This window comes from Micromonas pusilla (genome assembly GCF_000151265.4).
Source record: "Micromonas pusilla CCMP1545 genomic scaffold MICPUCscaffold_13, whole genome shotgun sequence".
Classification (NCBI taxonomy): Eukaryota; Viridiplantae; Chlorophyta; class Mamiellophyceae; order Mamiellales; family Mamiellaceae; genus Micromonas; species Micromonas pusilla.
The window spans coordinates 626,009-652,085 of record NW_003315894.1 but is presented as its reverse complement, the minus strand read 5'-3'; the positions used below and the strand labels follow the sequence as shown (position 1 = coordinate 652,085).

The window sequence follows — 26,077 nt, the reverse complement described above, 5'->3', positions numbered from 1 at the left end:
CGCCGCCTCGATCCAGTCCTCCTTCCTCCAGTCGCTGCTACCCGTCATCTTGATCCCCTTCGCCTCGCACGCCTTGCGCGTGATCTTGCGGCCGTCCGTCAACGACGGCGTCGTGAACGCCCACGCGAGGCCGGTGAGATCGTGTAGCTCCCCCTCCCCCTCCTCCGCCGCGCTCGGATCGTTCGCGCTCTCCGCGACGTCGACGACGCCGAGCCCGCCGCGCGTTAACCCGCACCCGCTCGACAGCGGCGGCGTCGGATGGGACGCGGTGGAGCTACACGATCTCACCGGCCTCGCGTGGGCGTTCACGACGCCGTCGTCGACGGACGGCCGCAAGATCACGCGCAAGGCGTGCGAGGCGAAGGGGATCAAGATGACGGGTAGCAGCGACTGGAGGAAGGAGGACTGGATCGAGGCGGCGAAGCCGGAGAGAGGGGACGTGACGTTCCTCGACACGTTCGCGTCCGTGCCGTCGCTGCGAGGATTCAGGCGCGTTCTATATCACACTGGTCCCCATACGACCCCGTCGGCGTGGTGAACGTCGTTCCTTAAGGACTTTGCCTGGCGATTCTCTCCTCCCAGGGTCCCTCGCTTTCAATCCCGACACACCTCGGCGCCTTTCAACTCCGCTTCTGACGCCTTTCAACTCCACCCCGACGTTCGCGCGTATGGGCAATCACCCTCAGAATCTGCTGGGCGGAGCACGGCGTCGCGTTGCTGTACGTCCCGGGGAAGCGGCGATTCTACACCATGACCGACGTGAAGAACGGCGTCGCGAACGCCAAGGCGGATACGGACGCGGACGGCGTGATCGCCGCGATCGAGAGCATCCGAAAGAAGGAAGCCAACGCGAGCTTCGCCGAGGCGTACGCCATCGCGACGGACCCGGCGGCGGCGGCGGCGGCGGCGGCCGCCGCGCCCTACCCCGGCTCGGACGACGCCGACGGCGGCGACGGTCTTGGTCTTCTCACTCGGGAAGGCGAAGCGTCGCGAGGCGCGACCGATCGACCGACGAAACGTCAACCGGCGCCGGAGCCGCAGACGTGCGTCGCGAAGTGGTGCGTCGGGCGCGGCGTCTCCGCGGCGGCGTTCCACGCGGAGTACGGCGTCCACTTCGATTTCCACGGCCCCGCGGGGGTCATCTCTCAAGACGTCGTCGCCGCCGCCGCGGAGGCGGCCGGGTCGCCGCTGCCGCCGAGCGCGGTCATCGAGTGGCCGAAGCAGCGGTGGGTGGACGCGATGGAGGAGCACGGGATCGAACCCAGCGGCGCGCACGCGCCGCTCTCTTCCATCGGCAGAGGCTGGAAAGTGTGCTGGGTCGGCGACGCCGTCGAGCGCGAGTGCCCCGCCGTGTGCATCTGGGCGCCGGAAGAGAACGCGTACTACACGCTCGGGAGCCTGAGCGCGGCGGGCGCGAAGGCGCCCGCGCCCGTGGAGGCGGCGATACGCGCCATCGTCGGCGTCGCGAAGAGCACGCCGCCGCCGAAGGGGTTGAAGGCGGCTCTGACGACGGACAACGACTTTCTCACGCTGCTCGGACGCAAGCCGTCGGAGGAGACGCCGACGTCGGTGGGGACGACGGGCGGCGAAATGGCGGCGGTGGCCGCGGACGCCGCGGCGGCGAAGGCGGGGACGTTGCCGTCGCAGCTCGCGGCGAGGAAGGTGGAAGAGGCGGAGGAGGCTGAGGAAGAAGAAGAAGAGGACGAAGAAGAAGAAGAGGAGGGCGGCGACGCCGCGACGGCGGCGGCGGCGGCGGCGGCGGCGGCGGAGTCCTCCCCGCCCGCGGCGGCGGCGGCGGCGGCGGCGGACGACGGCGACTACTTCCGCGAGCCGGAGCAGCTCGGCGATTACGAGTGGGGCGACTCTCGGACGGGGTTACGACGCCGCCCCGACCGCGTCGAGGACGACGACTTCGGCGGCGGCGGCGGCGGGATGATGGGGGCCGAGGGGACCCAGAAGAGGGACATCTTCGCGGACGACCCGTTGGGTTTCAACGACGTCGTCGGATTGAACGACTACGACGCGCCTCTGAACGCGCCCGGGTTCGAGGACGTGCCGGGGATGGAGGGCTTCGTCGCGGACGAGCGCGTGACTGGTCAGGGGGAGTTTTTCTCGCGGAGCGCGGGGTACTTGTCCTTCGTGGACGGGAGCTGGAGCAAGGAGGACTTGGCGCGGGAGATGGGATTGGAGCGGCACCCGGACGATCCGCCGGTGACGCCGCGGGATTTCCCGGATTTGTCGGAAAAAGTCCGACAGACGAAGTCTGGATCTCTGGACCTGCCGTCGCAGAGCGACGGCGGCGCGGAGCTCGGGTTCGTCGCGGACGTCAGCAGCGCGAAGGACTTCAAGGAGGTCATCCCTCGAGGCTTGCCCAAAGACTTCGAGTCGTACCATCCGTTGCGATTACACGGCGTCGATTACCTCATCGCGCGAACCAACGACGGCCGGCTCGACGTCCGGGAGATCATGGCCGCGAAGCGACGCGAGGACGGCAACTTCGCGGGCGAAGCGCAGCGCGTGGACACGTCCGCGGCGATGCACATACCGCCAGGGTATTACAACGAGGTGGCGTGGACGGAGCGCGAGCTGCGGCGGGAGGAGAGCCACGACGAGAGCGGCGGCCCGACGGATTACGACACGCTCGAGGAGAACACGACGAAGGTGTATCTCGTGTGGGCGCAAAACCCGCACGACGAGAAGCACGCGTTCGATCGCAAGCTGGACTTCACGAAGCCGGTGATCGTCCTCGATAACGATGGTAACGCTCGCGTGGAGAGCGTTAAGGGCGCGGAGGAGCACGGCGCGGACGGCGTGTTGGTGATTCGCGACGGCGAACTCTTCGTGGAGAAAGCCGAGGCGCTGCCGAACTGGGAGGAGGTGTGCCAACGGTGGGAGCGCGAGAAGGCGACTAAGCGCGCGGCAGAAACCGAGGAGAAGGTGGACCTGCACGCGGACTTTTTGAAAGATGTGGAGGACACGTACATCCCGGACGACACCCCGGACGTGGACAACTTTTAAGTCGGTCAAGCATTGACATCATCATCAGAGAAAACATACAAACTAACACGACGTATCCTTCGCTTCGTCGTCTTTCGCTCGCGCTCGCGCGTCTGTCATCGGCCACCTCCGTTCCCGTCGTCGTCGTCGTCGCTTCGTCGCGTATTTTTCCGGCGCTTCCGAAGCTTCCGAGGATCGCGCTTCGCGTACGACGCGCTGGGCTCTTCTTTCTCCGCGCAATGCCGCCCGCAGTACATCACGCAGTTGTTCACGCAGTTCGACACGCAGTTCGACACGCAGTTGTTCACGCACGTCGCGCCGCACCCGTCGGGTTCCGGAGACGGCGACGGCGACGGCGAGGGAGAAGGGGAGGGCGACGGCGACGGCGACGGCGACGGCGATGGCGACGGCGACGGCGATGGCGACGGCGATGGCGACGGCGATGGCGACGGCGATGGCGCGGGACCGGGAGCCGGGCCCGGATCCGGGCCGGGGGCCGGCGCGGGCGCGGGACCGGGACCAGGCGACGGCGACGGCGACGGCGACGGCCCCGCGCCGCAGCACCCGTCCACCAAGGCCGTACCGCACTCGTACGTCACCCCGCGCGCGCGGCCCTTCAGATCGCAGCACACGTCGACGACGCCGCGCATGTACTCGCTGCACGCGTCTTCGGGGTAGTACGGCTTGTCGTCGTGGTGGTGGCCGCCGTGCGCGTGCTCGTACTTCCAGTCCTGCCGCTCCTTCCACTCTTTCCAGGACATCCCATCGTATCCTCCTCCCTTATGTCGCGCGTCCGATGATGTCGGGGTGGCGGCGGCGGCGGCGGCGTCGGCGACTTCACCGCGCGGGCGAAGAGTCGTCGGCCGCGGCGCGCTCGGTCGTGCCTCGCCGTAACTGACGACGTACGACGCCGCGCAGCACGCGGCGACGATCGCCGCCTCCGTGGGCTTCTCGGGCGGCGACGGCGACGGCGACGGCGACGGCGACGGCGATGGTTTCCATCCATGGTGGTCTTCTTTCTTCTTCTTGTTCTTCTTCTTCTTGTGCCTTGTGCTCGGGTCGCCTACGTCCGCGGCGGCGTCCAGAGGGACCTGCGTCTCCTCCTCCTCCACCTCGTCCGTCTCCGCGGCGACGGCGGGGCGCGGGCGGTGCGCCTCGCGCGTCGTCGTCGTCGTCGTCGGGTTCGGGTTCGGGTTCGTCGACTCGGGACGGGCCGCGAGAGGCGTCCGCGTCGGCGTCGCGACGGGCGCGGCGACGACAGCGGGGGGCGAGCGCGCGTCCGCCGTCGGCGTCGGCGTCGCGGGCGCGTCGTCTTCGGCCTCCGCGGGCGCGGCGTCCGTCGTCGTCGTCGTCGTCGTCGTCGTCGTCGTCGTTGTTCCGGTCTGGCGCGTCGTCGTCGCCGAGGGTTTCAGCGACGACGACGACGCGCGGCCGCCTTCTTCACGCGCGACGGTCGCGAGAGGCAACGCGAGGACGAGGACGAGGACGCACGCGAAGACTCGCGCGCGGGGGGCATGACGCCGGGCCGCGATCGACGCGTGCGTTCGTCGGCGCGCGCGGCGGCGGCTGTTCTGCGCGCGGCGGCCCGCGCGCGGCGGACCGGTCGACACGCCGCGGCCGCGCGCCGCGTTTCGGCTCGTCCGAGACGCAACGGATAACAGAAGGAAAAAAAAAAGGTTCACCGTTTTATCATCATAGACTACGAAACCAAACGCCGTCCGCTCTATTAGACGGTACCCTCGTCGCCGATGACCGACCGACTACGACTACTTCCGTCGCGTCACCCTCATGGGCAACCCCCCCGCGGTGTGAATCGTCGCCCCCATCTCCATCCCAACCTCCGCAGCGTCCTTATCCAACTCGAAGTCGTACCGTTGCAACGTCATCGCGAGGCAGCTCGTCGCCTCCAGCATCGCGAACTGAGGGTAATCGCCCACACGAGGCGACGTCGGGATGGAGGTGAAAGGCGTCAGAAACGGAGTTGAAAGGCGTCGAGGTGTGTCGGGATTGAGAGCGTGGGAAGGAAGGAGAGAAACACGCGCGGCAAAAGTCCTTAAGGATCGGCGTTCACCACGCCAACGCGGTCGTATGGGGACCAGTGTAAACATGAACGCGCCTGATCGCCGATGCACTTTCTCGCGCCCGCGCCGAACGGCACGAACGCGAAATCGCTCGTGACCTCGTTAGGGTACATCCCGCTGATCAAGTCCGGGTTGTACCCCGCCCAGTCCTTCACCCCCGGGTTCGAATACGGCTTTTTGAACCTAAACGGGTCGAACTTTAACGGCTCCTCCCAACAGTCCGGGTGCCGGTGTAAGTTCCACACCGAGATGAACACGTCCATGCCTTTGATCAGCGTCACGTCCGCGTCGCCCGCGCCCTTCGGCAGCGGGACGTCCTCTAAACACCGCCGGATCAAGATCGGCGGCTCCGGGTAGAGACGCAGCGCCTCCGCGAGGCACAGGCGCACGAGCTCGAGCTTTTGGATCTCTTCGTAATTCGGCGCTCGCGCTTCCTCAGCGACGGGACCCATCACGGAGTCGATCTCCTCCACGACTTTCTTCATCAGAGGTTTGTCCCGCACTAGACAGAACAGGCACCACGTCAGCACCGCCGCGGTCGTCTCGTGGCCCGCGATGAGCATCGTCATGAGGTCGTCTCGCAGTTGCAAATCGGTCACGTCCGCGCCTCTGATGTCGACGAGGAACCGCAAGAGACTCGGGTCCTTCACCTTGGAGTAATCGCGGTTCTGTAGCTCTTCCAAATCTTCCGTCCCCTCGAACTGCTGCGCTTGCGTGATGAGCCCGTTGAGGGTGTCGTTGATCAGCTTCATGTTCGCCTTGAACTCCCTCTGCCGTGGGACGATGTCGCACATGAACGGGATGTTCCAATACGGGAAATAAAACGTCGACCGGTGCGCGGCTTCTTGCAGGCACGTGTACACCGCCTTGATGATCGGCGACTCCCGCGTCGTGCTCCCGAAGTCGTAGTTAAACACCGCGAGCCCGATGATGTCGAGCGACACGGAGCAGAAGCGCTCCTCCATGTCGATCCGCGCGACGCCGTTCCCCGCCGCGATGGACGCGTCTGATCGAGGCCAAATCATCGTTCAAAGCGCGTCAGGGGTGGAGTTGAAAGGCGTCGCGGCGCGGCGGGATTGAAAGCGAGGGGTGATGGACGGAGAGAAACGCGCGCCGGGAGAGAAAGTCCTTAAGGATCGGCGTGCACCACGCGAACGGGGTCGTATGGGGACCAGTCAGTGTGAGATGGGACGCGCCCAAGTTCTTCACGAGTTGCGCGGAGCAGTCGCCGAACAAACCGACCATGTGATCGAGCCACGCCTTGTGGAACCCCGGGACGAGCTGCCTGCGGCGGTTCTTCCACACCGCGTACGGCGCGGGGATCAGCCCTTGGCCCATGATGGGCTCGAGGATCTCCGCGAGGACGCCCTTGCTGAACGCGAACGGCTTCTCCTTGAGCACCTCTCTGACGACGACGACGAGGGCGATTCGCGATTCGATTCCGATTCCGTCCACGCGAAGCGACGTCGGGGTGGAGTTGAAAGGCGTCAGAAGCGGAGTTGAAAGGCGTCGAGGGCGGAGATTGAAACCAGCGAGGCGTGCGCGGACAGAAACGAACGCCGGGCGGCAAAAGTCCTTAAGGATCGGCGGCCGCCGCGCCGACGCGGTCGTATGGGAACCAGAGTGAATAATATGAACGCGCCTGACGATGACCGGGTCGGACAACACCATGAACACCTTGGGCCCGAACGCGAGCTTGAAGACGCCGCCGTACTTCAGAAAGTACGGGTACAGCGCGAGGAAGATGGGCCCGCCGACGAGGTCGTCCACGGAGCCCTCGCAGACGGGCGCGCCGTCTTTGCTCTCCTCGTCTCCGTACGTCTGTGAGGGTCGTTCCATACGAGCGAACGTCGGGGTGGAGTTGAAAGGCGTCAGAAGCGGAATTGAAAGGCGTCGAGGGCGGGGATTGAAAGCGAGGGATGGGCGGAGAGAGACGACGGGAAAAGTCCTTAAGGATCGGCGTTCACCACGCGGACGCGGTCGTATGGGGACCAGTGTGACATAGAACGCGCCTGTAAGATTTGCGTGACCCACAGCGAGACGATGTCCTTGAAGCCGAGCTGCTGCGGCGTGAACGCGTCGTCGATCTCTTCCTCGGTGCCCGGCGGGGACACCGCGTTGGGGACGCGCGTCGACGCGCCGCGGTGGTGGTGGTGGCGGTGGTGGACGTGAACCGGCGCGGAGGAGGAGAAGGGATGATGACTCGGTCGGCGATGCCGCGCCGAAACCCTCGGGTGACATTGCCGTCGCCCTCGAGGCGACGACGACGACGACGCGGCGGCGGCGGCGGCGCGGGGACGCGCGACGCGGCGACCGATCGCGGGCGCCGCGTGCGTCGTCGTCGTCGTCGTCGTCGTCGTCGTCGTCGTCGAGACGGCGGCGTGCATCATCTTGCGAGACGCGCGCGGGTGGGGGGGCTCGCGCGGTGGCGGATGTCACGGAACCCTCGACTCGCGCCCCGGATAAAAAAGCGATCGAGAGAAATCCCCGCCGATCAACCCGGGTTCGTACCGAGGACCTTTCGCGTGTTGAGCGACAGCGCAGCGACGCGATGGAAAGGACTACTGTATTCGTACCGAGGACCTTTCGCAATATACAGTACCAAAAGCGCAGCGACGCGATGAAAAGGACTATTCAACCCGGGTTCGTACCGAGGACCTTTCGCAATATACCTCGATACGCGATGAAAAGGACTATTCAACCCGGGTTCGTACCGAGGACCTTTCAATCCTTTCAGCGACGCGATGAAATCGCTACAGGTTCGACCCGATGACCGCCGCGCGCTCGACAGAACTTCTCGCGCGATGCTTCGCCGCGCGTCCTCGCGACTCGCGTCGTCGTCGTCGTCGACCTTCTCCTCCTCCTCCCCCCCCGCGTCGTGCGCGCGTTGGACGCGCGCGATCGGCGGGGACGACCTCTCGCGGAAGACGCTCGCGGAGCCGCGCGTCGTCGCGCGGCAATCCGAGTCGCAGTTCTTCCGCGACGAGGAACACGCGCACCTTAAAACGCGGAGGCAGAGGATCGAGGCCGCGAAGGCCAAGGCGGAGGAGGAGCGTCGCGCGAGAGAGGCGGCGCTCGCGCCGCCGCCGCCGCGGAAACCGTTCATAGAGTTGAGCGACGACGCGATCGCGCTCGGGCTGACGGTGGGGGCGGCGCTCACGGCGACGTACGCCATGATGAATTCGTGACGCCGATCGTAAAGTCCTTAAGGATCGGCGTTCACCACGCCGACGGGGTCGTATGGGGACCAGTGTATTAGGAAGACGTCGGTCCGTCGCGAGACCGGACGAACCGAACGTCCGCGGTAGATCTATCCGTAGCTCATAATTAGGGCGCCCCACCGCGCGACGGGACGAGACGAGACGCGATCCGTGTCGTTCGCTGATGTTAGTGTAGTTGATAATACTCGCGCTCGACGCGCCGCCCGTCGTTCGTTCTCCGTCGATCCGTCGCGTCGCGTCGCGTCGCGTCGCTCGCTCTCCTCCCTCCTCCCTCCCTCCCTCCGTCCTTCGCGCGTCGCGCTCATCACGCGGCGGTCGCGGCTTCTTTCCGTCGCAAGTCCACCACGACGACGCACACGTTATCCTGCGTCCGGAACCGAATCGCGCGCTTCACGAGCGCGTCCGCGAGGGCGTCCGCGCGCATCCCCGGGTTCTTCTTGCACTCCTGCGAGATGAACGTCGCGCACGCGGTGGAGTTAACCGTGTCCCACAGCCCGTCAGACGCGATCACGAGCCACTCGTCCGTCTCGGCGTCGCGCGCGATCTCCTTCACCGCCGGCGTGGGCACCACCGGCGGCTCCGCGAGCGTCGCTTTCTTCGCCAGCGGCTCCTCGCTGAGGTCGTTCAGGAGGTCGAACCGTCCGCCCTTTTTTGAAAGGCGTCAGTTCAAAGGCGTCAGAAGCGGAGTTGAAAGGCGTCGAGGTGTGTCGGGATTGAAAGCGAGGGGTGATGGACGGAGAGAAACGATCGCCGGGAGAGAAAGTCCTTAAGGAACGGCGTTCACCACGCGAACGGGGTCGTATGGGGACCGGTGTGGTAATAGAACGCACCTTGAACTCGTAATCCCCAAAGGCGCGCGACACCGCGAGGATGCCGCAGACGCGTCCGCCGACGGACCACCCGCCCGCGCGCGTGATCCGATCCATCTCCTGCCTTCCCGTGACCGAGCTCCCCAGCGGTCGATGATCCGCGGTCAACTCCAACGCCTTGCCCTGAGGGTCGAGGGTCCATACGAGGCGACGTCGGGGTGGAGTTGAAAGGCGTCAGAAGCGGTGTTGAATCAAGGCGTCGAGGCGCGTCGGGATCGTGAGCGAGGGACCCTGGGCGGAGAGAGACGATCGCCGGGAGAGAAAGTCCTTAAGGATCGGCGTTCACCACGCCGACGCGGTCGTATGGGGACCAGTGTGCCTTACCTTTCGAATGAGCACCGCGCGCGAGTCGCCGACGTTGGCGGCGACGACGCGGTCGTCGCGGACGAGGACGCTCGTGCACGTGCTGCCGCTCCAGCACTCGGGCTCGCCGAGGCGCGCGATGTGATCGATGAGCGACTCGTCCGCGGCGTCGAAGCCCGTCTTGAGGGACTTGGCGAGGTAGCCGCCGTCGGGGGTGCCGTCGGGGACGGCACCCGGGGTGCCTTCGCCCGCGCCAAACTTAGGGATCTTTTCGTCGAGGAGCGAGAAGAGGTTCTCGCGGAGGTACGCGCTCGACGCGGCGCCGCCGTGACCGTCCATGACGCTCGCTGTGGGGGTGAGGGAGGTCGAAAGGCGTCAGGCGGGTGAAGTTGAAAGGCGTCGAGGTGCGTCGGGATTGTGAGCGAGGAGAGAATGGGCGGAGAGTGACGCGCGCCGGGTGAGAAAGGGCGCGCCGCGCGGACGCGGAAGCGCGGGGTAGACCGGCGCGGTAATAAATAGCGCGCGCGCACCGAAGAAATACCCGCCGCCGAGGCCGGTCTCTTTGACGACCCACGCGTCTTCCATGTACTCCCTCGGGCCGGTCGCTTCCGCGGCGCCCCACGCGTACCGCTGCGCGTTCATCTTGCTCAGACCCGGGACCGCGGGCGCGCCTTTTTTTATCGAATCTAAGACGTTCATCATGCCGCCGACGCCGAGTCCGTCGCCGTCGCCCTTCTTCTTCTTCTTGCCGCCGCCGCTCGCCTTCTTGTTCGGCTTGACCGGCATCCCCGGCATCTGCTTCTTCTTCTTCGGGTTGTTCGCGCCCGCGACGCCGCCGGCGATCGTCTGCTTCCCGCTGACCTGCGCGCCGGTTCTGCCGGAGCCGGTCCTGCCGCCCCGCGCGGCGTCGGCGTCGGCGTCGGCGTCGGCGTCGGCGCCGCCCGCGGCGCCGCCGCCGTTCGCGGCGCCCGCGGCGAACGCGAGCGCGACGACGCCCGCGCCGATGCCGACGAGGCTCCCGACGGAATCCAGCGCGTCGAGCGCGCGCGCGGTCGCGCGATCGCCGCGTCGATCGACGCGGCTCGGAAGCGACGAGATCGACGACGAAGTGCCGTTGCGATGAGGATGACGGCGACGCGCGGGGACGCCGCCTCCGACGACGCGCGCGCTCGCGTCGACGCGCGTCGCGGGCGCTCGGCGACGCGACGACGCCGCGGACGGCGGCGCGATGCGCGGAGACGCGCTGGGCGCGATCGACGACATCGACATCGTCGCGCGCGTGGCTCTGACCGCGGAGCGCGGTCGCCCTGGAACCGCGCACGTTGCGAGCATAGCAGATAGGCCTAGCTAGCTAGCTAGGGTCGGCGCTCGCGGCTCGTTAGCGCGCCACGGGGCGCTGAAGTGATGACTCGGATTTTCCGTCGCGTCGGAGGTTTTTTTTTCTCGGCGGGCGGGGACGTCGCGCGCGGCATTGACACCGCGCGCCGCGTCGCCCGCGCCGCGTCCGTCCCCAACCCCCCCCCCCCCCTCGCGTCCTCGCGCACACGACATGGCATCGCTCGCGTGCGTCGCCGCGCGCGTCGTGCGCCTCGATCGCAAGGTGCGCGAGCGACGAGAACGTCCGATGAATGCTTTCGCTCCTCTCGTCGTCCGAATCCAATCCAGTCCCCCAGTCCGACCCGCCGACGTCCCCGCCACTCGATCCCACCCGATCGCAGCCGCGCGCGCCGCCCGCGCGTCGCGCGCGCGTCGCGACCGTCGCCGCGTCCGACGCGACGGCGCCGCGGAGAAGAAGAAGAGAAGCGCCGGCGGACGCGGTCGCGCTCTCGCGCGCGTCCGCGACGACGACGACGACGACGACGACGACGACGACGCTCGTCGCGGCGGGCGCGAACCTTCTCTTCGCCGGCGCGGCGCTCGCGGACGACGGCGGCGGCGGCGTCAACCCGCTCGCGTTCCTCGCGATCGTCGTCCCGCTCGCCGCGTTCGCGTTCGTGAAGGGCAGCGAGGGCGGCGGCGGCGGCGGAGGAGGAGGAGGTGGAGGAGGAGGCGGAGATGATGGAGGCGCGCGGGAGCGATCGCAAAAGTCGGTCGACTCGGAAAACTACCAGAAGAACCTGACGATCGCGGGCGGCGAGCGAACGCGAAAGGGACGGAAACCGCCGAAGCCGAAGGGGCTGTGACGCGAGCGAGGCGCTCTTCGACAAAGTCCTTAAGGATCAGCGTTCACCACGCGGACGGGGTCGTATGGGGACCAGTGTGAGATAGAACGCGCATCTTATTGTTGAGGAAGGCGTACTTGGGTTTATCACAAATACTTCGAGCTAATTAAGTTATCTTCTACTGAGAGACGCGACCCCCGCGTGGCGTCGCCGCGACGTTTGCCGAAGGCTGGTTACGAATGACACCGAGCCTCCCGCCGCGGCGTCGCCCGCCGACTGAACGGCGGCGCGACGGACGCGTCTCTTCCGGTTTTTTTCCTTTCCTCCGTCTACCGTCTCTTTGATTTTTTTTTTTTGGGTTTTGAAGACGCGTCTGCGTCCCTCCATCCATCTTAGACCACGTCCAGAAACAAACACACGCCGCACAGCGTCCACTTGATCTGCCCGTGTTTCGACTTGAGCTGCGCGGTGAAAACTTCTTCCCTGAACCGCCGCTCTGTCTTATACACCGGGCACTGGTACGCGTCCTTCATCTCAGCCTTGTCCACCGTGACGGCGCGAATGGTGATCACGGGCATCGGGCAAAACATCTCCTTCGGGCGACTCTCTTCCAGCACGCCAATCTTCTCGTCCCATCGGCACCCCTCCAGCGTGAGCCCGTGGATGTACGCGCCTTCTCTGCTCACCGCCTCGATCTGGTCCACCGTCTTCTTCGTCACCTCCGTCAACACCACCGTCTTGTCCAGCGGCCAGTCGTTGCGACGCGCCGTCGTCTGCATGACAGCCGTCAAAAACGACTGCGGGTTGAACAGCCCCGATAGCCACACAACCTTCGGCAGGTTCAAGTCCGCGGTCCACAGGTTGAGCTGCTCCACGCGCTGCAGAAGGTTAAAGATCCACGACGACAACGACCGGAGGCTCGGGTACGCGAGCTTCGCCCAGCCGCCGGCGACGGAGCCGTTGGCGAGCGCGTTCATAAGCGTCTCCATCGGATCCGACATTGTCAGATCGCCCTTCAAGCCGAGGTCGAGCTCCGCGAGGCTACGCTTCATCTCCGCGAGCAGCACGTTCATGCGCTCCGACTCCTGGATCGCGACCATGATGTACGGCGTGATGTCGTCCGTGCGCGAGCGGATGTCTTCCATGTCGAACTGATCGGGGAGCCGCTCGACGAGGTCGTCGAGCACCATCTTGGCTTGGTCCTCCACCGACGCGCCCTCCTCGCCGCCGCCGTCGCGAGGCTGCAGCGACAAGATGGACGAGCACAGGAGCTCCGCCTCTCGGAGCTTGAACCCGATCTCCGCGTTCGGGTGCAGCCCGAACGCGAGCGGGGACTCGGTCGGGAACGTCTCTTGGATGAACTCCATCGTCTGCCGGTGGTTCAGATTGGACGGCGGCGTGGTGAATTTCGGGAAAAACTCGATCCCCTCGAGGAGTTCCTCTCGGAGGTACGACTCGAGGTACATCTCCACTGTCCTCCTGTCCCAGTCCTCGACGACGTGCCCGCCGTACATGATCTCTCCGATGATGTACTTCAGGTCGTCCCACGGCACCTTGGTGTTGTTCTCCAGGTAGTTGTTCACGCACTGGCCGCAGCAGAGCAAGTCGCCCGTGTTGAACGGGTAATTCATGTTCCAGCCGATGCCCGACGCGGCGTCGGGCATGTTCCCGACGCCAAACTTCTTCCTCTCGAGAATCGCGGCGTGGAAGTAACACAGCGCGAAGATGATCGCCTTGAACTCGCCCTGCTTGGACGCCGCCTCGAACATCTCCTCGTTGAAGTTGCCGTACGCGCGCATGAGGTTTTGCTTCATGCCCTCCGGGGGCTCGTTCGTGAGCTTGATGGAGTTTTGCAGGAGAGAGATGGCGATGCCGCGCTCGAGGCTCGGCGGCGGCTCCGCGGAGAGGAACAGCCGGAAGTCGGCGTGCGCGCCCTCCGCGAGCTTGTCCACGGTCTTCTCCAGCGGGCCGTTCGTCCAGTCGATCGTGAGGTGGATGTTTTGGAGCAGCAGCCAGCCGCCGTTTTTGTGGAAGTTTTGCAGGTTGTTCATCGCGATCGGCTCTTGGCCTTGTCCGAGCGAAACGGCGGCGTAGCGACCGTTTTCGGACGAAAACCCAAGCTTGAGACCGAGCGCTTCCACCGCGGCGGCGACGTCGACGCCCGGGGAGAGGAAGATGAAGATTGGCGTCCCCGGCGCGGAATCTTTGTACGACTCCGCGAGGTCGAACGCCGCCGACGTGACGTACCTCTGTCCGATGACGGATTTGACAAAGGTGGACAACGCGTTGGACATCCGATCCGGCCGCAGCGCGCGGAACAACAGCAGCTTCTCGAAATCCTCCATCTTCTTCCAATCCCCCGGCATCGGCTCCTCCTCCGGTCGCTCGAGCTCCATCCACTCGCGCCAGCGCTTCGCAGACCCTTGAAGATCCCCAGGCAGTTGCCCGTAGCCGTCGAGCTCTTGCAACGACTGGATGCACTCCCAGTTGCCTTGCGCGATCCACTCCTCGAGCGGATTCTCCACCCCCGCGACGCGCGGCCCGCGCAACAGCCAGTCAAACTGCTGCGCCGGGAGCTTCCCTTGCTTCTTCAGGACGCTCATCGTGAGCTGCGCGGCGACGATGAGCTTATGCCGCTCGAAGAGACCGCTCGCGATGTACCCAAAGACTTGCGACGACACCGATTCGATGAGCGCCTCGACGCGCTTCTCCACGGGGAGCGGCTCCGCGAGCCGCTTATCCGGCGGCACGTGCGTGTTGTCCGCGCCGCCGGGGCAGACGTCCATGCCCTTCTTCAATATGTACACAAAGTTCGCCATGGAGTACTGGTACACGCGGTCGAGGACGTTGAGGACGTCGACGAGGAAGTAGAGCAACGCGCCGCGCGCGGCGACGGGGCGGTAGACGTCTCGCGTCACGTCGATGATCTTTTGCGTCTCTTTGGCTTGGATCACCTTCTCGGCGATCTCCGTCGCGGTGCGCTTCGTCTCCTCGAGGTTTTCAATGAGCTCGATGTCCTCCAGGATATCGCCCTGCGCGTTGGAGAGACGCACGAGGAGGTTGTCTTCGAGCTGCGTGATTTGCACGGTGTACTCGCCGAGCTGTCGGACGAGGTCCGACGACTGCTGCTGCAAATCCGCGCGTTCTTTGGACACGACGAGCGCCAAGAGCTGGTCCTCTAAACCCTTCTCCGTGACGCAAAAGTTCACCAGCGTCGCTTGCGCCGCGATCTCGGGCTTGTAGTGCGGGTTCGACAGCTTCGTCTGCAGGTACAGCTTGAAGTTTGGGTCGTAGTCCACCTCTTTGTCGCCGAGCTTCATCACGACGTTGCGCCCGCGTCGCGTCGTCTGACGCGCCACCACCGGATCCAGCACCGCGTCGATGTCATCCTGCAAGTTTTCAATCATCAGCGGGATCCCGTTCTCGATGCAGTGCTCGACGTCGTTGATGTAGTTCGCCTTGGACAGCTGGATGATCTTAAGTTTATCGCCCCACTTTTCTTTGATCCATCGGATGCCCTGAAGCTGCGGGTCGATCATGAGCGACCACCGCGCGGCGGAGCTCATGATGGCGCCGTTTTCGATCGACAGCGGATCCGTGGGCAAGCCCTCGATGCCCCACTGCGCCATCTGTCCCGCGGTCGCGAGGACGTCCAGCGGCACGATCCCTTGCGTCATCGGAATTTCGCGTTCGATGAGATCCGGCAGCCACTTTTCTTCGACGAGAAATTTACGAAACTTGGAGTTGAACGCGCCGGCGTAGGAGACGAAGGACGACGCGACGAGGACGTCGCCGACGAGCTTCGTCTCCTGGACGCCAAACTGCTCGATCGCCGCGCCCCAACGCTTGTTCTCTCCGGACAGCCCGTTCACGAGGCGGTCCGCGAGGTTGGCTTTATTCTGCGTCTTCTCCGCCTGCGCGATGGCGGCGTTCTTATCCTCCGTCGCCTTCATGAGGTTATCTTCCAGCGCCGCCACCTTGTCTTGGAGCTCCTTCACCTTGGCGCGAATCCCCGCGAGCTTCTTGTTCGCCGCGTCGAGCTTCGCGTTCGCCTCCGCGAGGAGCTTGCGCTTCGGCGCGACGACTTGGTAGATGCGGAAGTACTTGCAGATGTTCACGACCCACGCGCACAAGCCGGCGGCGGCGCCGGACTTGTTCACGATGTACTCCGGGTTGAAGTTGGGGTTGGAGAGGTAATCCTTCTCGCACTTCTCGACGCAATTCTCCGGGGTGTTGTCCTTGTCGAAGTTGATGAGGTCGTTGAGGAACTTATCCACCGAGCCCATCGACTTCTTCGCGGCGTTCCACGAGAGATCTTTCGGGATCTTCCCGCCCGGGGCGGTGAGCACCATGCACGCCGACGCCACCTGAACAACCTCCGCGGCGGGAGAGCCGAAGGACTTGAGCTCGCCCAGCGACTTTTTATCCAGCGAATTCAGCGCCGCCTCGGCGGCTTGGATGATGGGCTCCGCGGCTTTCAAATCTTCCTCGCACTCAGCCTGGAACGCGGAGACTTCCTCCGCGATCGCCGCGCACTCCGCCTCGTCCGCGCTGCCGGCTTCGACGGCTTCGTCGACGATCGCCTTCTCTTGGCCGATGCTGACGATGAGCGCGTCGGTGTTGGCCTTTTTTTCCTCGACGATGACCTGCTCCTCCTTCAGGTTCGCCTGAAGGTCCGCGACTTGCGCGGACGCCTGCGCGATCTTGTCCACCCCATTCTCCAGACGTTCCTTGGCGTGTTTTAAGTCGAGTCGCTTCTGATCGAGCATCGACTTGTACAGCGAGATGAGCTCCAGGTACGACTTGGGCGTCGTGTAGTTGTAGCGTCGGTCCTCGTTGAAGTACGCGCCTGACGCGTCGTTGACCGCCATGTGCGTGAAGGCGCAGTGGAACTGCAAGTTCTCCAACAGCGCCTCGTCGATGTTCGGGACGTCCGCGAGGAACCGCCCGGCGACGGAGACGAGCGCCTCGTGCGGCCACGGCTGGAACCAGTCGATGACGGTGCAGTTGATGAGCGCGGGGAAGTTTCTCGCGCGCACGCGGAATTTGTCGCCGACGGGGGAGAAGCACAGGCACACGTGCAGGTACTTGCGAACCTTGTCGATGAAAAAGTCCCACAAGTTTTCATTCGTGTCCACGATCCCCGCGGCTTTCACCTCGTTCCGTACCGCGTTGCACATGTTCTCCTTGTCCTCCGGGGTCATGAGGTCGGGAATGAACCCGCTCGAGAGGAGGTCGTTGATGTACACCAAGAAGCGCTCGTTCACGATCTGCGAATCCGTCATCAAAAACGTAACCGGCGTCCCCTTGACGCCCGCCTTCGTGTACAACCCGAGGAGATCCGTCTTGAAGTCGACGATGCCGTACGAAGACGTCACGGAGATTTGGAACACGTCGTACTGGCAGATGAACGTCGCGAGCTTCGCGAGCGATTGCTTCCCGCTGCCGCCGACGCCGACGAGCATCGCGTTCCCTCTCGGGAGGTTCAAGATGCGCGTGATTCTCGTCACGTGGTCCATGGCTTGGTTGAAGAGCACGAGGTCCATCACCGGGTTGGACTCGTTGTGCTCCGCGAGCTTTTCCACGAGCGTCTTGTTCAGCTTTTCGTACGACGCGCACGCGCAGTACGCGCCCTCGTCGTTGTTGTCAAACTGCTGAAACGCGTTGTAGGACACCGGGCGCGCCTCGACTTGTTCCATCTCGAGGTCGCTGAAGTACTTCTTCGTCACGAGGACGCGCATCTCGTCAAACTTGGTGATGTCCGCCTGCGCCACCATGCGGTCGGAGAATATGCGCTCGCACTCGTGGATCCACAGGCGCGCCATGGTCACGGGGTTGGTGTAAAACTCCGGAATCGCGCGGCAGATGCCCTGGCAGATGTTCGACAGCTCGCGCAGGTTCCACTGGTAGTGAAACTTCACCGCGGAGGGCAAAAACGTGTTCGCGACGAGCGAGTGAATCTCGATCGACGCGTCCGCGAGCGCCGCCGCCTTTTTCTGGATGTCGTTGTCAAACTCCATCAGGTGGCCGTCGATGATTTGCGAAAACATCGATCGCACCGCGTCCTTCGACGGCATCTGCACCGCGAAGGTCACGAAGTGACGCTGCATGCGCGGCGTGATGTTGAACGACCCCGCGGTGGGGTTCATCGCCGCCATGTACTGGCAGTTGAGCACCTCCTTGAGGACGATCTTGTTCTTGTCGTACCAGCCGCGGTAGTCGATGTTTTGACGCGCGAGCTCGATGGGCGTCTGCGTGTCGTACTTGTCCACGAAGGGCATGTTGATGTCGTCGAAAAAGTACACGAGGCGACGCGCGCCGGGCGGGCCGAAGCGCACGCCGGACTTCTTCTCGAGCGGTTGCTCCAAGATGACCTGCAGCGCGGGCGCGTCCATGAAGTTGTTCATGTTCACCGTGGAGAAGGTCCACGCCTCGGCGTCGAGGTTCTTCAAGTTTTCGCGCATGAGCGCGGTTTTTCCCGTGCCCGCGTTTCCGACGAACATGCAGTAGTGCTTGTTCTTGATGAAGCTGTTCAGGAAATACGACAGGCGCGTGCTGTCCACGCTCGGCACGAAGATGTTCGCGAACGCCTCGGACGGGTTGTAGCCGTAGCCCTCAACCTTATCCGTCCACGGCGTCATCTGCGCTTCGTCGTTAACGTAGTAATCGAACACCAAGCCGCCCTCGGGGTACAGCACCTCCTTCCACTCGCTGATCCACCACTTGTGGAACTGCAGGCGGAAGTCCACCACCTTGTCCACGAGCATCGCGCCGCCGAGGGCCCACACGCACGCGAAGACGAACTGCGCCTCGAGGAGCTTCTTGTCCGGCTTCTGCCCGCGGACGTTCTCAGACGGGATGATTCCCTCGAGAATCTTGCACACCGTGCCCGCGATGTTCATCGGCACGAGCGGCACGATCGTCCGGAAGTTTCTCCGGCAGTGCTCCAGAGACTTCTCCAGGTAGCGATCGAACAGCTCGACGAGAAGCGGGCGGTAGTCCACCGCCTCGCGCGACTGGATCCACGACTCCACCATCGGCTGCCAGCCGATGTCGTCCTGGTTCAAGTAAATCACGCCGCCGCGAGACACCGTCGCGGGGGAGCAGTGCACCATGTGGTTGATCTCGAGCAAAAGTCGCATCGAGTTCGTCAGCGGGATGCGCTCGTTCGACGCGAGCGTGAGCATCTTGTTGTCGTCCATCACCGTGTTCATGGACTCGATCCACTCCGCGTCGATGTCGCCGTCGAGGACGATCCACTGATTGATGTACACCTTGTTGTTCGACATGTCGCGGAACGTCACGGACATCAGCCCCTCCTTCCATTCGCGCGTGGACGGGTGGAGGAATCCGTAGAGCTCGTTGCGGTACACCGCCTTGGGGTTCACCGGCACCGCGCGCGATTTCTCGCCGTACTTGTTTTGCGCGAGAAGTAACGTCCGCCACACGGCGGTTTTACCGCACCCCGCGGGGCCGAGAAGGAACACGGACCACCGCACGCCGAAAATCTCGCGGAGCTGCGTGATCTTCAACACGAAAGCCTCCTCGGGCTGGTACCCGAGCTCCACCGCGGACTTCACAATCTTATCCTCGAACGACTCGTTCCGCTGACGCGGGACTTGGTCGAGCATCTTGGGGAAGAGATCGTTAAGGAGACCCATGAAGATGCCGTGGTCGTCCGCGGTGAGCTTCCCGAGGTTGAAATCGCGAAGCGCCTGCAGAAGCACCTTGTCCTCGGAGAGGTGCGGCTGGTCGCGCTTGAGACCGCCGGCGACGTAGAGCGTCGTCTTGATTGCCCGTAGCTTCCAGTCGTAGTGCGCCGACTTGGAGAGCAAGTCCTCGCAGAGCTTGTAGAGAATCACAAACTTGCGCGCGAGAATCTTGGACTGCAAGAACCCCTCGCCCATGAGCATGTTTTCGCAAATCAGCTGCAGATCCGGGACGCACATGGACACCGGTCGGAACAGCGCCTTGAGCGACTCCGGGAGCTCCGCGCGACCGGGGTAGCCGGGGTTCATCGTGATGAACGCCATCGTGGACGGGCGCAGCGAAATCTCCACGTCTTCAAACATGAACTGCGACTTCTTCGCGCGAATCGCGTCGAGGACCGTCTTGTACTGCGTCGAGCACACGGACAACACCGCCACCGGGATGCGGTTGAACTCGTCGAAGCAGCCCCACGCGCCAGTCTGCGCCAAGCCCTTGTACGTCTGCCCCATCGCCTTGTAATCCATCTGATCGGAGCAGTTGAAGACGTACACCTGAATGCCGAGCGCGCGACCGAGATCCTTCACCGTCTCCGTCTTGCCCGTCCCCGCGGGGCCCGCGGGGGCGCCGCCGAGGACGAGCCTCTGCGCTTGCGTCAGCGTGATGTAGCACCGATCCGTGAGCGGGGTGATGACTAAGCACCCCGGGGACCCGATGTACTCGTACATGTACGGAATCTCCGCGTCGCAGACGTAAATCATGAGCTTCCCCGTCTTCTCGTGGACGCCGTACCGCAGCTGCGACTGCCACTGGAACGCGCTGCCGACGTCGACGCGTTCGTCGAGGAGTTTTTGGCACACGTCGCGCGCGTGCACGTCGATGGTGCACAACGTCAGCACCTTCTTCCGGTCCAGCTTCTCGAGCTTCCCGTTGACAACCTCGATGAGGCCCGCGAGCTGATCCACCTGCTTCTGCCACATGTCCTTCACCGCGTTGTCGTTCCCTTCCTCGAGCTGATCGAACGCCTCGTTGATCTCTTGCGTGAAAATCATGCGCGACACCGTGATCGTGTTTTGCGCCGACTGCTCAAACATCCACTTCACGCGCGGCATCTCGTCGTACTTGGGCGCGGAGGCTTCAAACTCGACGAATAGCGCCTCGCGCATCGAGTCGACGACGGCGCCGAGCCACGTCTCCACGGGACCGTCGCAGATGCACGGCTCCTTGAAGGCGACGTTTTCGTTCTCCCCGGACCACATCGAGATGGCGTTCTTCGACGGGTTCCCCTTCTCGTCCTCGAGGAAGGACATGTTGTGGACGTTGTCGAAGCACTTCGAGAGGTGACGCAGGATGAGCTGCGGGTTGGTCCCTTTCGAGAGGATGTCCAGAAGGTCCGCGGGGGCGACGAAATAAAAACGCGGGAACGCGATGCGTTTCGTCTCGAGGTAGTCCTGCAGCGCCTTCTCGCACTGCTCGAGGAGACCGAGCATGACCTCGAGACGTTCCAGTCTGCCGTCCATGTTGCACGCCTCGACGCAGTTCAACACGTCGGGGGCGTCGCGCATGATGGCCTGGAAGTCCGCGTTGATGCCGTCGAAGCGCTTTGAGTCCTCCGGGAGCTGGACGCGAATGTCCGCGCTGCCGACGAAGACGGACTCGAGCATGCTCCACTTTTTGCTGACGTCTTGCCACACGTTGAGGACGTTGTCCACGGTGCCGAGCTTCTTCTGCCAATCCGCGGTCATCTCGTTGAACTTGGCGTTCCCTTGGACGTACTTGGACCCCCCCAAGTTTTGCAACGCGAGGTTGTCGTTCTCGAGCGCCTCCAAGATCAAGTCGTCGATGACGAGGTTCAACACCTCGCTGTCCGGGAACGGCTTGAAGTCGAGGTTCAACCCCGACCACGTCTCCTCGATCTTCTTCAGCTGCTTCTCGATCACAATCTCCTTTTGCGCGCGCTCGACAATCTCGCTCACCGCGTCGACGCACGTGTGCAGCTCGAGGTTGAGCAAGTCGCCGAGGCTGAACTTGTCGTCCATCACGAAGTGCCTCCCCGTCGCCTTCATGAGCTGCTTCCAGTGCCGCTCGCGCATCGACGGGTGATGCAGCTCGCTCACGAGAGGAAGCGACGTCAGCAGCGCCTTGACCTGATCCTCCAGAATTTTATACAAGTCGTACGCGCGGCACCCCTTGGGGAGCATCTTCACCTCCTTGGCGAGCTTCTTCGTCTCGTCCATGAGAAACTCGACGTCGATGGCGTTCCACAGCGTGATGTTCCAGCTGTCAAACGTGAAGATGACCGACGACGCCATGTCCCACAGCGCCTTCAAAAAGGCGAGGTCCTCGGCGCTGCGTTGCAACGCGAGGTAATCGCTCACGTGCAGCTCGAAGAGCTCTTGCTTTTCATTCAACGCGCTCGCCTCCGTGGCGATGGTGGACAACGAGCCAAAGATAAACTTGTCGTCCTTCTCGCCGTGGTGGAAGTGGTCCAGGATGTCGTACGCGGGTCGCACGTCGTCGACTTTGATCGTGCTCGCCGCCACCGTGACGGGCGCCGTCTTCTGGAACATCGTCCGGAAGTCCTCCACCTGCTTTCCAAACTTGTCCGACTCCTCGCGAATCTTTCGCGCCTCGAGCTGCTGCATCAACGACAGCTTCTCGCGGACGTTGAGCATCTTCTTCTTCAGCGCGCTCCACGCGAGCGGCGCCTCCTCGAGCTGCTTGAGCACCTCCTCGGACGTGGAGATGCCGTACGTCTTCAACAGAGCAACCGTCGCCTGCAGCGGTTCGAACATGACGTCCGTCTTCTCCTCGCGTTTCCTCAAGTCGCGCATGTACGCCATCATGTCGTAGAGCATCTTTTGCTTCTTCTCCGCGGCGCTCTCCTTCTTTTCCGCGGGCGCGGGCGCGGCGGCGTCACCTTCGGCACCCTCGGCACCTTCGGCACCTTCGGCGCCCTCGCCCTCGCCGGCCTCGCCGCTCGCGTCCTCCGCGGGCTCCGTCGCCGCGGACGGCTCCGCGATGGCCGTCGGGTCCATGTCCAGCACGGTGTTTCCGAGCTTCATGAACGCGTACAGGTCGTCCATGCTGTTGATCACCTTGTTCGACAGGTACTGCGTGTACAGGAAAATCCACTTCGTGATCCACGTCGCGAGCGCCTGCTTCATCGGCTTGGCGTCCACCTTCACCCAGGCGATCGTGGACGTCGTCGTCAGCGCCTGAATCTCTTCTTGCACAGCCTTGTACCGCGCGATCTGCTCGTCGAATAACTCCAGCGGCGGCTCGTCCTGGCCCTCCTCCGCGTTCGTGTTCTCCTCCAGAAACGTCGCGAGCGCGGTCGGGAGGTCCGTCTTCCACAGGTACTCGTACTTCGTGTAGCTCTCCTTGAACGCGATGCACTCCGCCTCGTTCGCGAGGACGACGTCTTGAATCGCCGAGATGGCGTCCATGACGTTGTAATCCTCCTCGAGCTCCAGCGTGTAGTTCCCTTCGCCGATGTCCAGGCGTTTCATCAGCGTCCCGATCGCCTGAAAGTTCCCGATCCACGAGTTGAAGCGATCGCGCACGCCCTCGCCGTCCGCGGTTTGGCCAATCTCCGGCTTCCAGCAGATGTCCGGCGCCTGGAGCTCGAGCTGCACCTCCACGAGCGGCACCGTCTCGTTCTTCGACACCAGCTCCGGGTTCACCTGCTCGTTCACGTACGCCACGGACGCCATGATCGCGTTGCTGAAACCCTCGATGACGATGTCGTTGACGTACTCGACGTAGTCTTTCCACGCCTTGGACGCGCGCGGGATGTCCTTGAGCGCTTTGCTCGACGCCGCGAGGTACCGCGTGATCGCCGCCGCGCCCTCGACAATCTCGTCGTTTCTCTTCGCCTGGAGGTCCTTCTGCGCGGACTGAAACTCCTCGACGTCGTACGTTTTACCCTCCTTGCGGCTGAACATCAAGTTCTCCGCCCAGCCCTGAAGCACCTTACGCGTCTTCTCCACGTTCCCTTTGATCGTCTCGAGCATCGTGTCGAGCTCCTTCACGAACCCCATCACCTCCTGGATGTAGTCGTTGATCTTGTGCGAGTTCCAGTTGAGCTTCGAGATGCCCTTTTGAAGCGCGTCTTCGATCACCTTGAGCCGTTTCTCCACGAGAGGCTTCTCCACGTCGAGCAAGTTGCGCAGCATCGTGTTGTACGTCACGACGATGAGGTCGAGGTTACCCGTCTGCTGACGAAGCGTCTCGGACCTCTCGTAGACTTTCAACGCGGACGCCGGGACGTCGACGCCGAGGAGGAGGAAGTACTTCACCTCGCGCAGCAGTCTGACGAGCATCGGGTCGAAGTTCACGCGGAGGATCCCGGGGATCTCGCCCTTCTCATCCGGCGCGAGCAAATTTTTCTTCAACTTTTCCTCACCCGTGGCCTCAACCTCCGCGCTCCAGAGCTTGATCTCGTTCTCTTCGTACGCGATCAGCGACGCCATGAGCACGTCGTACTGCTTCTGGATGTCCTTGCTCTCGTCCGTCTCCGTGACGAGCTTGTTCAGTCCCTGAAGTTTTTCCATCGGCTCCTTTATGCGCGCCACGAGGCCTCTCACCCAGGACACCGCGCCCGCGTGCGGCGGCGAGTTCTTCGCCAACGTCGGGTTGTCCTTCTGCGTCGCGAAAATCTCCGAGACGTCCTTGAGGTCGTCGCCGTAGAAACGCATGAGCTCGATCTGTTTCTTTTCCAGATCTGTCGCGATGATCTCGCGGTCGAGGAGCCCTTCGAAGCTGTCGAACAGCTTGAACGAAGCCGCGACGGTGACGCAGTCTTCGAAACCCTGAATGATGATCGACCCGAGTCTCCGTTCGAGCTCTTTGATGACGCACCGGAACTCGTAGAAGTCATTCTCGAACTGCTTGTTGTCCACGTCCATGATGTCGTACTCCACGGCGTGGAACTTCTCGACCGCCTCTTGGAAATCGGCGAAGACTTGCTGCACGCTGTTCGTCAGCGATTTGCCCTTGGTGCCGCCAATCTCCACCCTCTCGAGCTTGTTGAACTGCAGCACCGTCATCGTCAAGTCTAAGATGTCGTGGCAGCGCTCGAGGAACGTGTCTAGGCGGCTGAACAGCGCGGAGTTTTGAAACCTCCACGGGTTCTGCGGCGTCTCGTTGTTCGTCTTTGACTTGTAGTCGAAATAGAACGACTTGAACGTGCCGCACACCTTCAACGTCTGCTTCAGCTTCTCCACAGCCTCGGGCGGCTCCGCCTCGAAGATCTCGTTCCCCGCGACAAACTTCTGCGACTGCATGATGAGGTCGTTGCAAATCTCGCGGATGAGCACGACGATCCGCCCGGGGGTGTTGTAGTGGTGCGAGTGCTTCCACACCATCAGGACCACGTGCATGATGGGCTTGAAGATCTCCACTAGCTGCGGGAACTCGTCGCCGATGTTCAGCCGTTGGAAGTACTTGTCCAGCGGCTTGAGGAACAGCACGTTGTCGTTCGCCTCGACGCGCGCGTGCGCCACCTCGCCGCACAGGCGATGAAACGCGGGGTAGTAGGACGATTTCGTAACCTCCAGCACCTTGACGACTTTGCGAATCTTCGACCCGGAGAGCTGCTCGTGGATCGCGTTCAAGTTCGCAGCCTTGTCCTCCCAAAACTCCAGCTCCGCGAGCGGCCCGGGGTTCTCCCCGCTCTTCAGCGCCGCCTCCGGGTCCATCTTCAGCACGCCCTTGATCTGCTTCGTCCACGTCACGATGGCGCTCTCCAACACGTGAATCTTATCCGTGTCCGACGAAGGCCCGCCCGCATCCGACCCCGCCGCGGACCCTGCGCTCGACGACGTCGACGGCTTCGCGTCGTCGTCCGGCGGCAGCGGCAGCAGCGTCTTGCCCTTCGTCTGCCCGATCGTCACGTACACGTTGGCGATGAACTTGTGCAAGTTCTCCACCACCTCGCGCGTGATCACCTCGGGCCACCCAACCTGATTCCGGGGGTTTGTGAGCATCGGCAGGAAAACCTCCCGCGCGAGCACGCTGAGGTGTTCCAGCGGGACGTCGCCGAAATCGCCGTAGATGACCTCCTGGTCGACGTTCTCCGGGGAGAGTTCCTCTTGGTTGAGCTTGAGGAAACACAGCGTCTTCTTTCGAAATTTCTCCGGCGGCGTCGTCGTCTGTCATTCGTCGCGTCGGTCGAGGGACGGCGGGCGGGGGGGGTCAGGGTCGGCGAGGGACGGCGTCGGCGATGGCGATGGCGATGGCGTCGGGCGGGGCGGGGTGGAGATCGAGCGGGCGATCGCGCGCGGGGGTCGATCGATCGATCGATGTACCGATCGATACATCGACCGATCGATTCGTCGCGGGCGCGGATCGAATCGAATCGTTTCATCATTTATTTTATCGCCGTTTGGGGCGTTTGAGGATTCGATCCGAGAGCGATCGATCGTCGACGATCGGCCGCCCGCCGCGGACGGCGCGCGCGCCGCCTCGCGGACGGAGACCCGCGGCAGAGAAATCGAGGCGCGGGCACGATGCGCACCGCGACGAGGTCCGGCGAGGCGATGATCATCAGGCGGGGGCACTCCACGTCCGTGAGGAACTGATTGATCGCGCCGTAGGACACCTCCTGCGCGAGCAGCGCGTCGCCCTGCTCGGGCTTGCACTTGAACGACGACACGACGCGCGCGATGAGCCATCGCTGGAGGACGTCTTGCGGGTCCTCCATCTGCTGCTTCTTCTCGTCATCCTCGCCCATG

At 63.6% G+C, this 26,077-nt stretch overlaps 7 protein-coding genes across 7 annotated transcripts; 2 read left to right on the top strand and 5 right to left on the bottom strand.

The window, feature by feature from the left end:
* Positions 1–4,001: 4,001 nt before the first annotated feature.
* MICPUCDRAFT_42534 (uncharacterized protein) lies at positions 4,002–4,655 on the top strand (the record flags this gene model as incomplete). Its single annotated transcript, XM_003063045.1, has 1 exon — positions 4,002–4,655. The coding sequence occupies one exon, from the start codon at positions 4,002–4,004 to the stop codon at positions 4,653–4,655; it is 654 nt and encodes a 217-aa protein (XP_003063091.1).
* Positions 4,656–4,763: 108 nt separating this feature from the next.
* MICPUCDRAFT_22138 (uncharacterized protein) lies at positions 4,764–6,917 on the bottom strand (the record flags this gene model as incomplete). Its single annotated transcript, XM_003062848.1, has 4 exons — positions 4,764–4,916; positions 5,078–6,084; positions 6,251–6,479; positions 6,717–6,917. The coding sequence occupies 4 exons, from the start codon at positions 6,915–6,917 to the stop codon at positions 4,764–4,766; spliced, it is 1,590 nt and encodes a 529-aa protein (XP_003062894.1).
* Positions 6,918–7,027: 110 nt separating this feature from the next.
* Positions 7,028–7,468, bottom strand: MICPUCDRAFT_52765 (uncharacterized protein; the record flags this gene model as incomplete). The annotated part of the gene is made up of 1 exon (XM_003062847.1): positions 7,028–7,468. One exon carries the CDS (start codon positions 7,466–7,468, stop codon positions 7,028–7,030), a length of 441 nt encoding a protein of 146 aa, XP_003062893.1.
* A 104-nt stretch (positions 7,469–7,572) lies between these two features.
* MICPUCDRAFT_52764 (uncharacterized protein) lies at positions 7,573–8,253 on the bottom strand (the record flags this gene model as incomplete). Its single annotated transcript, XM_003062846.1, has 1 exon — positions 7,573–8,253. The coding sequence occupies one exon, from the start codon at positions 8,251–8,253 to the stop codon at positions 7,573–7,575; it is 681 nt and encodes a 226-aa protein (XP_003062892.1).
* Positions 8,254–8,454: 201 nt separating this feature from the next.
* On the bottom strand, positions 8,455–10,749 carry MICPUCDRAFT_29502 (uncharacterized protein). The gene is made up of 5 exons (XM_003062845.1): positions 10,679–10,749; positions 10,002–10,302; positions 9,493–9,818; positions 9,130–9,291; positions 8,455–8,945 (listed from the first exon to the last, which is right to left on the bottom strand). The coding sequence occupies exons 2-5, from the start codon at positions 10,264–10,266 to the stop codon at positions 8,604–8,606; spliced, it is 1,095 nt and encodes a 364-aa protein (XP_003062891.1). The 5' UTR covers positions 10,267–10,302; positions 10,679–10,749; the 3' UTR covers positions 8,455–8,603.
* A 126-nt stretch (positions 10,750–10,875) lies between these two features.
* MICPUCDRAFT_66907 (uncharacterized protein) lies at positions 10,876–11,654 on the top strand (the record flags this gene model as incomplete). The annotated part of the gene is made up of 2 exons (XM_003063044.1): positions 10,876–11,065; positions 11,185–11,654. 2 exons carry the CDS (start codon positions 10,876–10,878, stop codon positions 11,652–11,654), a joined length of 660 nt encoding a protein of 219 aa, XP_003063090.1.
* Positions 11,655–11,757: 103 nt separating this feature from the next.
* ODA-DHCB (flagellar outer dynein arm heavy chain beta) lies at positions 11,758–26,076 on the bottom strand (the record flags this gene model as incomplete). Its single annotated transcript, XM_003062844.1, has 3 exons — positions 11,758–22,240; positions 22,370–25,495; positions 25,861–26,076. The coding sequence occupies 3 exons, from the start codon at positions 26,074–26,076 to the stop codon at positions 12,026–12,028; spliced, it is 13,557 nt and encodes a 4,518-aa protein (XP_003062890.1). The 3' UTR covers positions 11,758–12,025.
* Between the last annotated feature and the right edge of the window lies 1 nt (position 26,077).

What these genes read in the sequence shown, in the direction of transcription:
- MICPUCDRAFT_29502 (XM_003062845.1), bottom strand. Translation starts at nt 10,266, where the DNA reads ATGCCGGGGATGCCGGTCAAGCCGAACAAGAAGGCGAGCGGCGGCGGC. An exon ending in CGGCGGCGGGTATTTCTTCG is followed by an intron (nt 9,819 to 10,001) that starts GTGCGCGCGCGC and finishes TCACCCCCACAG; the next exon opens with CGAGCGTCATGGACGGTCAC. An exon ending in GCGCGGTGCTCATTCGAAAG is followed by an intron (nt 9,292 to 9,492) that starts GTAAGGCACACT and finishes CTCGACCCTCAG; the next exon opens with GGCAAGGCGTTGGAGTTGAC.